Below are 16,070 nucleotides of genomic sequence, written 5' to 3'. Positions count from 1 at the left end.
GTGCACGAATCTTATTGGACTTATCTCAAACATCCACAATGAATTATTTTCCACTCATTTATGATTTTTTTAAATTATGATTATTTTAAAATTATTATAATTTTATTTTTCTCGTTGGGTGATGTTTATAAATCGTGTGCATTGCAATTCGTGACGATTAAATGTATCACGAAATACCAAATAATTTTGTTAATTAAAAACATAATAATATATATTAATATTTAATTGTTACGCATTATGTTTATATCGATCATTTTCACAGGCAACGGGTAGTTAACTTTTATTGATATTTATTTGTTTCGCATATTTTGTAGTAGGCACCTATATGTGCGCTATTAATCATTCATATAAGCGCATTTGAATTCGTGTGAAAATATACGTAACTCATTGGCGAGGCAATAATCACCTTTCGATATTTTACCGATATTTGTATAAGTACACAGCCGCAATAATTTATTGTTTTTAAACGCTGTTCGCGGTTTGCGAGTAAAAAGCATTACTAGATAGTATTTTAGGTAATGTCTATAAGTCATACACATAAATTACCATTACGATTCTTATAATTATCCGTGCGTTATATAAAAAAATCTACTATTAATTTATTACGTTATACGTGCATTTTATTTCGTGTCAATTATGTTTTTGAAAATACTATTTCTAATCAATATTATACTTCTGATTTGTACGGCTAGCTATATTATACAATATACGATAATAATATAGTATCTCGACTGTCGACAGTCTTCCTCTGGGTTTTTATCCTTTCATTTATTTTGATGTTAACATTTGTATTCCGAACACCTACATTTACAACGTGTTCAATGGCAGTGAGGGGTGGTGCGAGTAGTGGGCGAGTTAGAGTGGCGAGTGTGAGAGAATGAGTGGCGGAGACGGAAACCTTCGTGTATTTCACAACTATGCGTCTATATAGATGCATTATAGTTTACACAGAGCTTTTAGTGTCTACCGAGTATTTACTATATATAATGTGAAATATATCTCTGAAATTTTCAATACCAAACTCAATCATAAATAATATCCTCAAAGTTTATTAACTACATATATTAATTTTGGTGGGCATAAAATTGTACGTGCTAATTAAAAAGGGATTTTTTTCGTCTGTGTATAGATAAATCATTGATGCGCGAACGATGATTTTGTATTCGGACGTGAAAATGTTTATGTGAGTTGTTTTTAATCGATCGAGATGTTAAACTTAATTCTTGTTTTATTTATTTGAAAAATGACACATGGCTACGATCCAGGATTTTTTAAAAGGAAGTTTTTTAATTTAGTATTGATATAAAACTTAAAAAGGGGGTGTTCTCACGTCCATCATAGAGCCATACGGCCACATAATAAATTATAAAATACGTTTAACTTTTGAATATTTCTTTAAACACAATACAATCCTTCCTATAACCTAACCCGAAACACTTTCAACATATAATTATTTATATCGCCTAGGAGGGGGTGTTTTAGCATCCAAAATATCCCCTCTAGGTTTAAATACGACGATTTACAATGAGTACAACAGCAATAAGCAAATTTGACGGAGGTATATGAAAGAATCAGGTGCCGCTAGGGGAAGAGTCACTCTGCAGTGATGGCACCCTATCGGAGTAACACTTAGTACTCTGCACATGCAGTTTATAGTATATTTTTGATTATAATACACGGGTATAAAATTTTAACCACATATATTTGCATTGAGTGTCGGTCAGTGCAAACTCTTGTAAATTACTCAATTACGTTATCCACAAACGCACATTAAATCAATATCACCGTCACCTATATGCATGTTGTTTTGATACATTATAGTATTAACCATTCAATCGTACATAATATGGCACTGCGTTTTAGCGACGCATAAACGCCCACAAACTCGGTGTCGTGTACTATTATTATTATTGTTAAATGAAATTGTATAGCAACAGTAAAAATCGTTAATGTAAATAGCATTTCGATGTGCATTAAAACACGATATCTGGATCGAGTTGTAAAGTTTATATTATCTGTGTATTATATTTACGTGTCGTGTGTATAGTGCACACACTATACATTACTTTATGTTATACACTCTATACGCCGATGACATATTATATTATTATTATTATTATATCATCACAGGCGGGCGATGTGCGCGATCGATATCATTATTATTAATGGACCGTGTCGTGTACGCTTATTAAACATATTATTAGTCTCGACATCGTGCATTAGCGCGTTCGAAACTTATTCGCGGATACGTACTATTTAAATATTTCATAAGTGTATATATTATAATAATATGTATGATATTGCGATAATAATAATTACGGTATACGTATGTATAATAAATGCAAAATATACGCGAACGCGTGTATTATACAGATTATACGTAGTATATAATATTCGATATGGAAATAATACACATAAAATCATAATATAACGTGTTGTAGACAATGCGCGAGTTCGATATTCAACATTTTTTTACCTATATATAGGTATATAGGTATACCTGCATAAAATCAAAAATCAAATGCCTTTTATAAACGTTTCGTTTAGCGCGTACCTTCGAAATGACAAAACGTTTAACACTGTATTTTCTGATAATTTTTTTTAGACGGACAAAGTTTAATAGTTTATCGCTTTACCCGCGGCGATTGCGTAAATCGCGGCTTCATACATCTATATAATATCTACGAGAATCGTAACTGTTTTAACGTAGTACACCTATATAACTACTAAGCACATTACTATGTGTTAATATAACAAGTCGTGTGAACGTCTGTAATTATAGCTCTCGACATGAAATTATTACGAGTTTTATTTGGTAATGTGTCATAACACGTATTACGAGTGTTCAAAAACGTTAACTAGTAGTGCGTACAAAAAAAAAAAAAAAAATTTAAAATTTAAAATTCTTATGAAAAAAAAAAAGCATTTATCCGTTATTACGGCACACATTGTTTTAATGTTTTCAAGGGCTATATTATAATATTTATTACGCGTCGCTAACGAGAGTACAATGCGTATATATACATTTAATTCCACAATATTCGACCCTCGATTATAATAGGGTATCGCTGTCGTCATTATTTCAACTGTCGCGATCGTGTATGATGTACAGCACGCAGACAATGTATACTATACGTATATAGTGTTATATTGTTTACGTTGGTTAGCCAATAACGAAACTCGTATATATTTACTAGACGCCGCGGCTTGTTTGTTTCTCATTCCTTCTAACGAGAAGGTATATCAAATATTTGCTTACATAAAACGATGCGTCGTAGGGATATAAGCTCGTGCAACGCGCGTTCAAGCGGTTTCGATTTTTTTTTGTTTTCCTGGACGTGTGATACCGTTCTACGTCACGCGCCGACGGGCCGGCCCGCGCACACGAGGGGGATTTGGGGTACATACCCTCGCCGAAATTTCAGCGAAATGATTAGGTATGTGCGCGCTTTTATAGAGTAAAAGTGGTTTCTGTCGTTGAACTCCGCTCGTTGAAGAAATATGATAATGTATAGAAGCCTTAATATCCACCCTACATTTGATATTTTGTTTGTACACCCTCCTGTTGACTACCACACGTCTGCAGCAGTCTGTCTTTGTGTAATAATAGGCGTGTTAAAAATTATAGTTTTGCGCTAAACCGATGGATTTCAAAACGAATCTATACGTTTGACGGTTAAATCAGTGGTATTTTGTATGATTGTCGATCGACGAACATCGCGACTGCTAATTTTACGTTTACAGTCTGCGGCGAGACGTTCGACCGAGTGATGGAGAATAGTGTTCTAAATGTTGTACGACGCTAGATTTGTTAAATAGACATTATAATTACTGCCTAGTACCAAATAGCTATAATATTAAACATCTAAAATTCTAAAACAGCAAACGATTGATTGACGGACTATTAAGGACACTAAGGTGCTTACCCTTCAAGTCAAATTTGTTGTGTAAGTAGTAGTATCCCTAAGGTTTCCATAATGAATACGATAGGATTACAATAATGAGTTTTAATGGAATCATGTGTCTATTTTTAATTCCACACACAAAACCAAGAAACCTAAACAAAATAAACACGCCTATACTCTCGTCAAAGTAAATTAATGCGTTCGAAGACTATACCTAAGTGGCTATGTCTAAAATAATAAATATAATAATATGGTTAATGTTATAATAGGTTTATATATACTGTAAAGAGTAATATTATAATTATTATAATAAGATATATCTACATAAAAAATTTAAATGTCTTGAATATTTAAAAAAAATATGTATCCACCTCTACAGTTGCGATAACGAATAAATTGTAGATATAATTCAAGAATATGTAATAAAAAAATATTAAACAATCTTTGTATTTATCGATATTTGAATAGATGCTATTTCATAAAGCGTATAGTAAATGGAAAATATAGTATATTGTAAGATCAATATCGATAAATATAAAGATTGTTTAATATTTTTTTATTACATATTCTTGAATTATATCTACAATTTATTAACCATATTATTATATTTGTTATTTTTAAAAAATACATAATAAATGTATTTAGATCATACTGCGACCAGGGTGATTATACAAAGAAAATAGGAGAAGCATAACACATTTTCATAAAATAAAAAAAAAATACAAGAACCATAAAATCTATACATAAAAATACCAATCACTATAAAATTTTGGTTCCATAATTTTCAAAGCATTTCGATTTTAATATAAATTATTTTTGTTTCATATTCAGTCCTCTTAATTATATTTATTATTTTATATTATTGTATTTACTTTTGTAATATAGGTGTATCGTTTTCTTGATATATCTAATAAAAGTATTAGGAAAATAATTGACTGAATCATGATTCATCACTGTAACTACGATACTACTTGTAAGTGAAAAGGATATGGTCAGAAGACAAAATTTAAGACTCAATAGCTGAAAGTAAACTATACAAGGACATGTCATTGAAAATAATTAAAAGTGAGGAGGAATTATTAAGAGAAACAAAAACAAAAAGTAACTAAAAACTAGAGTTAATTGTAATAACCGTCGAACCAGTGCTTTTTATAGAAATAAATAATTTTAGTTTTAAAGTACTTACATAACTTAACTAAAAGGAATCTATTTCAGGTTTTTAAAAAACATGAAAACAAATATCTTATTTATTTGATTATGAGTAAAAAGTAGTGTGGAGTTGTATAGTTATGGCTCCTTAATATAGTGATAAAAGTAGCCAAAATCATATCTCAAAAATATTTATTAGAAAATATTTATTATCATACTCGATAAGAAACTTTAATCAAATTCTGTATACCTTTTTTATTTTAAATTATATTATATTTTAGTGTGTATGTTTTGTGGTATTTTTTTTTTTTTTTTAATCAAGTCGTAGTATACAGTATAACAATTTTTAATTAATTATTATAAACTATTATAATAAATTGAAAGTTTATACTTAAAATGTGTTAAAATAATTTGTACCTACGCATGTCTTCTAAATTTATAAATATAATATTCAAAAAAAAATAGTAATAATAATAGTAATTAAATTGTTATATATTTTGTTTAACTAGCTCTTTAGAAAAAATACCAAAATATATTATCTACTTACCTATTTGGTCCAGTTTATTAATATATTATTTTATAAATGAGAAATATATCAAGTTATTCTATATTTTAGTACAAGTAGTAATTAATTAGAGTGTAGAATGGCCAAAGCCTATTGATGATAATTCTAAGAATTCTGATAATATTCTATTTCGTATTGATAGTGTGTATTCCATATGTCTCATAGATGAACGAATCTTGAATAAATCTCATTGTCACTTAATTTTATGAAATTATTTTTAAATTATACATTTTTGTTTTTGTTGAGTTAATGAAAAGTCAACAAAAAATAAGACCATCGATTGTTTCGTAAAAAAGTTAAATATAATATATTTATATAATATTGAGAAACTACAGCTACAACTATATCGGTCTGTCAATACTCAATAAAATGTTTTTGAATGTTTCATCTATTGTGATTCGTAGTTGAACTATAGTTTTGGCTAGAGAGCCTATATAATAAAGCCTAAAATAATATTATAATATTATAATAATATTAATATAGAATATTATTATATAGGATCTCTAGTTTTGGCTAAACAGCACTTTTTTTTATTATTATTTTAGAGTAGTAAACTTTTCTTGTATTTAACCAGACAATTTTTCATTTATGTTTGTCTTAATATCAATAACTGCATATATATTTTAATTTTTTTATATAGAAAATGTGATATTATTTTTTATATCCTTAACGGTGTGTAAGCTGCGTATAACAAAGTTGGTTAAATTAAATCACTAAGAGAAATTTTTCATTAAAATCGACGGTTAATAGGTTGGTTTTTGGCCAAGACATATGTCAAGTGATACTGAAGTTAAAAAATAAACGAAATCGTTTTAACGTCATTTGTGCATCTTTGCTTTCTATTTTTAATTTTTTTAAATTTTAATCTTTTTTAAATGTTTGTTTTTTCACAAATTTAAGACTTAATAATTTTATTTTATTCAATACTCAACAATTATTTTTATGGTTTTTGATCTTATAACGTATACATTTATTATGTAATTTTTTGTCTATTTAATTAAAATAAAATATCTAAAAATATTAGAGTACCTTAATTATATGAAACATATTGTATTTAACATGATTTGCGTTAACAATATTATTATATACGATTATTAAATAACAATAATTGTATTATATAATATATAGCATAATAATTATTATTTTCTTCTAACTAAAAATGAATGCAATTATTGATTTAGTTTAAAGGAGTTTATAATACGACCAAAATTGCTTTTGTGTAAAACATGATTCATGGGTTGTCTCATAAAGTCATAAAAACCTCAAAATCAACCTAAAAATTAAAAAAAAACACATAATTTATTAAATCACTTATTTATTTTTTTAATGCTTAACTATTACATATAATACTATACTCATACACTCATAAGTAATGACTAATATATTTAATTTAAGAATTCTTGTTAAATATAATATAACTACAAAATAATATGAACTTGAATTTGAATGTTCTTAACGTTCTTATACTTAATACTAATTATGATTGATGAGTTAATTTTATTCATTTTAAAATAAAAACATATTGAGCATTTTACTATGATGTAATACTTAAATATTTATACTCTATTAATTAATTAGTGGTATGATATAGGCAATAAAACCGAATAATTATAATATTATGTTTAATATTCAAAATGGAGATATGTTCAATCGGAAAACCAACACGTGTATTTGCGTAATCACAATAAAATATTTATGTGAATAATTATTAAAATATATTCATTTGGATTTAAAAAACATATTGCAATTTGCAATTATAGGTACTCAAATATTTCATTGTTACACATTATATTGAACTGTATTTTCCTAAACTACTACATCTGATTTGTGTACACAATAGTGGACCAATCTGTACACTATACAGTATTACAGTGTACACAATTATATGATTAGAGTTTTCTTATTATTTCATTTAACAAGTGTAGTTAAATAAATATTCTTTATCATAGAGTATCATGAGTATATATCATATGGTTAGGTGACAGATCCGAAATATAGAATTACCTTAAAACTTCAAAACTGTTTTTGCATAATATATTCTACCATAAGACAGTCATTGAATTTATTTATTTATTTTAATGATAATACAAATCTACATTAAATTTATTTGATTATAATATATTTTGGAGGGATTTTAAAAATTATTTTAATATGTTTGACGAATGAATAATGGTATGTCTATTAGTTAATTTATTGAAGTGCACATAAATAATTTGTTTCCTCTAATCTACCGTAATATTGTCTTTACCCAGCATAATATAATAATATTATTATCGTAGGAACTAGGTAAACGATAATACTTGAAGTATTAAAACAAGAAAACATTATTTTCTTTTATAACTAATTGCATTTTAAAAAAATTATTTAAAAAAAAAATTTAGTTACAATGCATAGTATTTTTAATAAATGGATTTTTTTTATCAAAATAAAGAATAAAATAATAATAATAATAATCACACCATGTATATTGTTATTAAAACTAATATGTGAATATTTTAATTAATGTATATACACGAAAGTATTTTATATTTTAAGTGATATCTATTTTATACTATTTTCGTTTTAACCAATTATTTTCCAAAAATATGACATTTATTTTATTTTTACCTAGATTTTTCTACAAATGGATCTAAAACTTATCAATTATCATAAAACATCAGCTAAGTTGAAAATTGATAATTCGTCCATGTAGCTAAAATATAAAGAGTTTTACAGAGTCACATTTAACTTTTTTTTTGTTCAACTGACCACTTATTTATTTAATTTTCTAATTATTAAAATAAAAAAATAGAATATTGAACATTTAATATTTCCAACACTTCAATTATTACTTTTCATATATTTGTTATTCTTAGTAAACTATTCACTTGGTACATACCTACCTAATATAATACATGTTTTCATTAATCTTTATGCCAAGAATATTTTGAGTTAGTTAGAATCATTTATTTACCCGTAATAATTTTTCGTTCATAATACTTCTCCTTGCAAAGTTGTCGTATGATGATATTGATATGGCATATTATAGATATTATATTGACAGAAGGAGGGAAGGAATCCTAGACTCAAATTAGACGGATGGTGTAAGGCAATCAAAGAAGATTAAATCTGCAGTGGAAAACCAAAAAAAGACAATCACTCGGAAGAACACTTACTTTAGTGTACTGAAGTTCGTCAAAAAACGATTAGGTTCTTAAAAATGAGGCAATTATCATTCATAACCCAACGCCCGACGAATGAAGAATCTTAAACCACAGTTAATTTTATTATGAATAGTTGAATAGTTAAATAGTGAATAGTTCTGGCCAGCGTAATTTAGACCACTAAAAGAAGAACTAGAACTGAAATAATCCTGCTGGAAGTTGAGTGAAGGGGAAGTCTGAGATACTGGCTGGAAAAATTCTATAAGTGTTTGAGTTCTCCATTTCGAACGACTGTATGTCAAATAAGACTCTCATTTTGATCGTCGTCATCCAAGAATGGATAGAGACCATCTATATCTAGAAGGCACTGGCAACTACTAACAAAGACTTGCTGATTGCACCGATAATTATACGCGTTAACAATAGTGGAGTCAGAGTAGCTGGACCTAACGTTCCCATCTATTTCATCTTAAATTTGGCCTAGCGGAATCTAGCCTAGACTGGGGCAGTTGCGGGATAAAGCTGTTGTGAATAAAAGTTAAACCTGCCATAGATTTTAGTGGTAAACATATGCCAAAAAACTCCACTGCAATAGAAGCTAAGAAGAAATGCTATAAATGCAGAAGCAATTGAGTTGGCATGGCAAAAAAGCCCTCGCCTCACCAGCACATTAAAGAATGGACCAGGAAAAGGAACCCGTGTGCTCGAAAAAGGGTACTTATCTCTCTGGTAAAATGCAACCTCAACCACTGCACAAATCACTTATCACAAACTATATTGTTGACTAAAAATCGATATCACACTCTTAAGCGACCTTATTTTAATGCGAATCTCCATTCCAATGGTTAACTAACCAGCAACGAATCACAGAGAGCAGTCATACAAGTATATCCTAAACAACAGAGTGTAGCTTTAATGGGTCACAAGACCCTGAGTTAACAACGACGTATCTAAATGATGTGCAGGTGTATAACTGATTCGTGTTCTCTAACAGGTCTGAAAAAAAGTTCGTCAATCTACTAAAACGATTTAAAGATAGCATTAGGTCCTGAATGGGTATAAAGCGTTCCCGTTCTAGTCACTGGAGACTTTAACGCTAGGTCAGCTGCATGGGAGACAAAGTTGGTGAAAGGAAGAACTATGATTACGTATTGAGCCTCTAAACTATGCCATTGTCAACCCAGGATCCACTTTAATATTCTTCTGAGGTTCCAAGCTAATGGTTGACTACACAACAACGTCAACCATTAGCTAGAAGGATCAACGGAAAAGTGATAGTAAGTAGGTTCAATAACTGTAACCACCAACATCCAGGACCAGTGTTAGTGATGGGTTACCTGGGCCTACGCCCGGGCGCTTGTTGAAGGGGGGGGGGGCGCAGCAATGATATAAAACGACTACTATTTATATGGAGAAAGGTGCATATTTTTTTACTCGCAACATCCGTTTCACCATGAGTAAAAACCCAGCGACAAACACCTCAATTCCACCTTTCGCTAAATATTCATCCAAAGACATATAATACACCGAATTCTTGTTCGTGGAGTAGCTTAACCAAAGCAATCTTCAAAGCGTACATGGCGTTGACTCAGGAGCATCAACTCTAATGACGAGGATCACTGCTAAGTGTAATCATTCGCTATCACTAGCTTTCGGACACTCAAACCCAATGATAAAAATTTTATAAATTACTGGTGCTAGATATTGATCTTTTTATTCTAAACTACAATGGTAAAATACAAACGAAATTGGTCTTCTAAAACATTAAAAATTAAATAATGGTCGTGTAACGAACGGTATGTGTTATCTTATTTATTTACTTTTAGTTATTCGTAATTTTATTTTAAAAATATAAGTTTACTGAACGGAGACAAATATAATTCTCGTATTAAATTGAATGCAAAATTAAATTTAATTGATTTAATCATAAGCAAAAATGTATGCAAATATACAATTTAATAAAATGTTTTATTTTTAAAATAATATAAGTAAGTATTAATGTTTTGAAACTCTGGCATTATTAGTAGGTATTATTAGAAAAAAAACAATTAAAATTTAATTAAATTAACTATCGGAAACAAAACATCGTTTTAACAGATAGTGTTGTGGTATATTATATTAAATACTGTAATAATATATTGAACCAATAATTTTTAGTTAGAAATTTTGAATCACAATATCAGACAATGCTCAATAAAGTAAGTAATAAATTACACAAAATTTTTAGTTATAAGTATATTTAATATATTTTCATCTGTATATTTTAACATATTTCGTTCAACTACGACGATAATTTAAATCGAAATTTAAGCATAAATATTATGTATGTGTAAGCCTTTTAAAATAAATCATTTATTCATAGTGATATTATTTCTTAGATTTAAGAGCTGGCAATGTTTTTTGTGTGAAAACTGTTTTGAAGAAATCGAATGACTTCTTCTTGGAACGGGGCCTTTTTGGGTTGTTGAAGTCCACTGCATATATACCAAACGATTTGCTAAAATAACAAAATATAATGAAATAAATGTAAGAATATGCATGAAATATAGTAGGTACAGTATTGTAATCAGTAGTTTTACCTAAAATATCCACTAGTCCATTCCAACGAATCCATAAACGACCAGACACAATACCCTGTAATAACAACACCTTCCTTTAAGGCTTTGTCAAGTTCCGTCAAAATGCCCTGTTCAATAATTGAAAAAATAATTCATTATTAAGTAGGTTGTAATTTAATATATATTGGTCTCAAGAAAAAGCTACAGACTGTAGCCTGTAGTACAACTTACATGATGATATTCAATTTTCAATTCACTTTGATCTACATTTGGTTTCTCAGAAATACCATTTTCAGCAATAAACAGTTTCGGATTGTCTACGTGATCTACAAGCCATTTGATCACTTTGGTAAATCCCTCAAAGGTCTAAAAATTAAAATTTAATTTCATTATTGTGAACTACACAGATCCAAATATTTTAATAATATGTATATATATTACTTCTTTTAAGTTGTCTGAATTTGGAGAAAGAATCACGCCTAAATCTTTATTTAGTAAACCTGCTTCTTCTTTGAAATCAGCCTCAGTCATAGCTTGTACTTTGAACGAATCATAATAATTGAAAGCAATAAAATCGTATGATTCTGAAATATAAATAATATTCACTTATAATTTTGGTTTTAAAATAATAATAACAATTTCTGAAATTCTATTATGTTTTGTATTTAATGAAATAATTTAAAATTTAAAATTTAAAAATAACATAATTATATGAATGTTAATATAAAAATACTAGAGGGTATATTTTAGTTATATATTGATAATTTTAGATTCATATTTTGTTCATTGTAATTTAATAATTGGAATGAAAAAACACAAATAAATGAAATACTTGAATTCAACCAAGAAAAATAATATTTATAGAATTAATAGAAATAAATAATATTAATATAAACAAATTGTAAATTGTGATATGTGTAATGATAACCTAAATTGATTGAAAATATTTAATATTACTTTTGAGATCAGTTTTTTCTTCCTCGGTAAATTCAACGATACGCTTGATATGTTTAGTTATTTTTTCTTCTTTGTTTGTTTTAGCGATCGAATCTAACAATGATTGTGGAAATGTACCGTTTACCAATGGTTGAGTGAATACTCCAAGCTGTAAATTAAATATTTAAATACATTATTTTGTTATTTATTAACAAAAATATGTTGTATTTGAATATGTTCAATATTTAATCGTACCATAAAATCGAATGCTTTATCAACAGCATTTTTGTCAGCTTCTAGTTCCGGATTTTTTGGAAAATATGCTGCTGTGTCAAAACATATACTGATCTCACCTATTAAAATCAAATACAAAAAATTAAAATTGATACTTCGTCGTTTTCTTGAAATACAACTATAATATTAGTTGCACTGTTTCATTAAAATGTGATTGCCATAGTAAAATGTTATAAGCTGTAAGAATTAACTACATAAGTAGGTACAGTGGTAGTACACATATTTAGTAAAAATATGACAATTAAATAATGTGTTACTACTACAATTATTAATGCATCACCATGAAAAAGATATTTTTACTTACCCTTTTGTGATGGGGCGTAGTCTTTCTCGTACAACCTATAAGCTTTTGCGTGAGCAAGTAATAAATTACGTATGACCAAGTATTCAGCGATTCCGCTAAACGTTTCACCTACACTGGGCGCCATACCCTCATTACCATAAGCCATAGCTACTAATCTTGGTTCATTAATTGTAGTCCATATCTTTACCTATATTAAATATATAAATTTGATTTTATTTAAAAAAAAATAATAAATCATTAAAGCATATTGCACACATAACGATATATTTAGTTACTAACATCTGCGCCAAATGTTTTGAAAAGAAAATCTGAGTAATTTGTAAAGTATTCAATAATGATCGAATTGGCCCATCCACCAAGCTCTTGAAGACTGACCGGTAAGTCCCAGTGATAAATTGTTACCTAGAGTTTGCAAATAATATTTAACTGAATTTAATAAATTTAAAATAATTTAAAAATGGAAATATGATTTCAAGTTTAACTAATCTCAATTGATTGAAAACATTAAAATAATTAAGTAAATAATTACACGAAAAGTATAAAATAGATTTGAATTTAACTTTTCACTTCATCGTCTAACTTTTTTATATATAATGTTTAAAATATAATGATAAAAAAAATTATATTATAATTTCTTTACCACTGGTGTAATTTTGTTATCCTTAAGTTTTTTAATTAACTTCTTGTAATATTGAACTCCAAGATCGTTTACGGTTCGATCATCACCAAATGGCAAAACTCTTGGCCAGCTTATTGAAAACCGGTATGTATTTACCTAAAAAAGCATAATATGTCATTATTTCAATTATTTAGAAAATAACAAAATTTTACAAAAAAAAAAATAAAATAAAATAACTGAGAAAATACTACAAACTTGAAATATATTAATTGTATAAAAAACTATTTAACCAATAAATGGTTTTGTATTTTGATTTTTAACTATTTTTCATATTATTTTAAAATTGCATTCGTTACATTTTATAAATAAATAAGATATATAAAAATAATGACAATTTTTTTGTATATATTATTATAGTTTTTAAAAAAGGTAAAATAAGTGTTAAAATAAATTATCACCTGCACCTAACGTATGTTAAAAAATATATATAATTCAGATATTTTGCATTTATAAATATAGGTTATAATAAAACATTTTAAAATTTTAAATGTTCAGTAGTTTAGTTAAGTTTAGTAGTTAAGTTTTCATAACAAAATAAATGTATTAAATTATCTATAAGCTCAATACTTTGCATGTAGGTACGTACTCCAAGTTCAACCAAGTTTTTAATATCTTCATCAAGTTGATTATAAGAGTCACAAGCAATATCTCCATTCAAAAATGAGTAGCCACGGATTGCATCTAAAGCGTGGAGATCCGTTCCTTTGTGGTATATAGGAAATTTCTTCTTCTGGGCTTTTGTCAGAAGATCTCCTGGATTAGAGACTAAAAAATTTTTAGTATGGAAATAATGATCCCAGATACTAGGAGCCTTATCTGTAAAAAGAAAAAAAACAATATAAATTAATATAATATTATAGTATCATTAAATCCATCGAGTTAATTCTAATAATTTCCAAATATCTAAATGAAGTGGATGGATTATAACTCTTTAAAACAATCTAATTATACCTATAGTAGACGTAATTCATTTGTTATAATGATATTACTGTTTTATATGGTTAAAGTTTTTATTTGTTAATTCATAACTAGAATTATTTATAATAGATAGTTAAATATTGTAAAAACTTAATGGTTTTTATTTAATTTAATTTATTTATTGTAAAAATCGATTTTATAATTAAATTTTCTTACATAGGTACCTAATGTAAGATTACTAACATTATACTTTAATAATTTAATTTTTCTTTGGTGTCTGTTATTTTATTTTTAGTTTAGTACTTATAAGTTTATAATTTAAATATTGCTTTATAAAATAAATATAGGTCTTACTAGTTTATTACACATAGACAAAGTTTAGTGAAGTGTAAAAGAGTAGTCAATTTTCATAGGATAATATTTCTCTTGCATTTTATATTTCATCATTAAATTTAAAATTTTTACAAATAATTAATAATAATATAATTGGCATAATACTTATTTATATTATAGCTATATAAGTTATATTTTTTATATTTATTTAGAAAAATAGGTGTATTAACGATAATGTTACAGAAGGAAATAAATACATTACAATTTAGAGCATTTTATAAATTGTATTATTAAGTATTATTAAATTGAAAATATGTTAAATGTGTATGTATGATTAATAATAAGTGTATATTATATTTAATGAACCACAACAAAAAACTTACTATCTGCATCCCATGCACCTTCAATTTGGTAAGCACTTGATCCAGTTCCAAGCATAAAATTGTCTGGTAACGAAACTATTAAAAAATCAGAGAAATAACGTTATTATTCTCATAAAATTAACTAAACGTAGTTTAATACTTATAACATTTAAAGATTTGTTCCAATAATTTAATTTCCAAATCAAGAAATTATAAAAATTATAGGTAGCTAAATAGGCACTTACATTTTTCAGAAGCCATTTTTGTAGGTTCTAGAGAGTCTTAACTTTGCAAACTAAAACATTTATAATAATATTATATTACTTTATTAGCATATTAACTATATAAGTGTTTGGGTGACATTAACATACTTTTATTTTAGTTTTTAATATTATAATGCATCATTTAACATAATTACCTGTTTGAAAAATGTCAACTGCCTCAACTTCAAACTATGAACTAATTAAACGGTTCATAACTACTGTTATTTATACTGAAAACAATTATTATTATTAATTGTCATTAGAACAGATAAGTTTTTTATTTGATGAATTTTACGGTTTTAATTTTTTTTTAACCAATTACATTTCATTAATTTATAACCCTATACTTAAGATAATATACAAAACAAATAAAAAAAAATTAGTATATTTAAGTATAGTATTTATAGATTATCAGGAAAATATTATACCTATTTATTATTTTATTTTTTTGTATCTCAGCTGCAAAGTCAATAATTCAAGTGTATAATTTATGTACACATAATAATTACTTAAAAAATGTTTACGAAATATACAAGTGTTATATACAATTTTTAAATTAGATAAATACATTTTAATTCCGTTTCACTGGAAAATATTAAGAGCTAACAAATATAATTATGTATAAAAGAAGTTGTATACATTTTTATCTAAAATTTTATTG

General features: G+C 27.0%; 1 protein-coding gene across 1 annotated transcript; it reads right to left on the bottom strand.

The window, feature by feature from the left end:
• Window positions 1–10,982: 10,982 nt before the first annotated feature.
• LOC114119870 (lactase/phlorizin hydrolase-like) lies at window positions 10,983–15,666 on the bottom strand. The gene is made up of 13 exons (XM_027981589.2): window positions 15,565–15,666; window positions 15,392–15,441; window positions 15,168–15,242; window positions 14,120–14,349; window positions 13,495–13,629; window positions 13,134–13,256; window positions 12,855–13,041; window positions 12,512–12,609; window positions 12,278–12,425; window positions 11,762–11,904; window positions 11,552–11,686; window positions 11,342–11,448; window positions 10,983–11,259 (listed from the first exon to the last, which is right to left on the bottom strand). Exons 2-13 carry the CDS (start codon window positions 15,405–15,407, stop codon window positions 11,130–11,132), a joined length of 1,527 nt encoding a protein of 508 aa, XP_027837390.2. The 5' UTR covers window positions 15,408–15,441; window positions 15,565–15,666; the 3' UTR covers window positions 10,983–11,129.
• Window positions 15,667–16,070: the final 404 nt, after the last annotated feature.

This window comes from Aphis gossypii, chromosome 3, assembly GCF_020184175.1.
Source record: "Aphis gossypii isolate Hap1 chromosome 3, ASM2018417v2, whole genome shotgun sequence".
NCBI lineage: Eukaryota > Metazoa > Arthropoda > Insecta > Hemiptera > Aphididae > Aphis > Aphis gossypii.
The sequence above is the reverse complement of the archived record's forward strand: the minus strand, read 5'-3'. Positions and strand labels throughout refer to the sequence as shown.

Bases quoted from the DNA above. Each gene is read 5' to 3' on its own strand.
- LOC114119870 (XM_027981589.2), bottom strand. The intron at 12,610-12,854 runs GTAAGTAAAAAT...TGATTTTAATAG, and splicing joins CTACGCCCCATCACAAAAGG to GTGAGATCAGTATATGTTTT. The intron at 11,905-12,277 runs GTAATATTAAAT...TTTATATTTCAG, and splicing joins AGAAAAAACTGATCTCAAAA to AATCATACGATTTTATTGCT.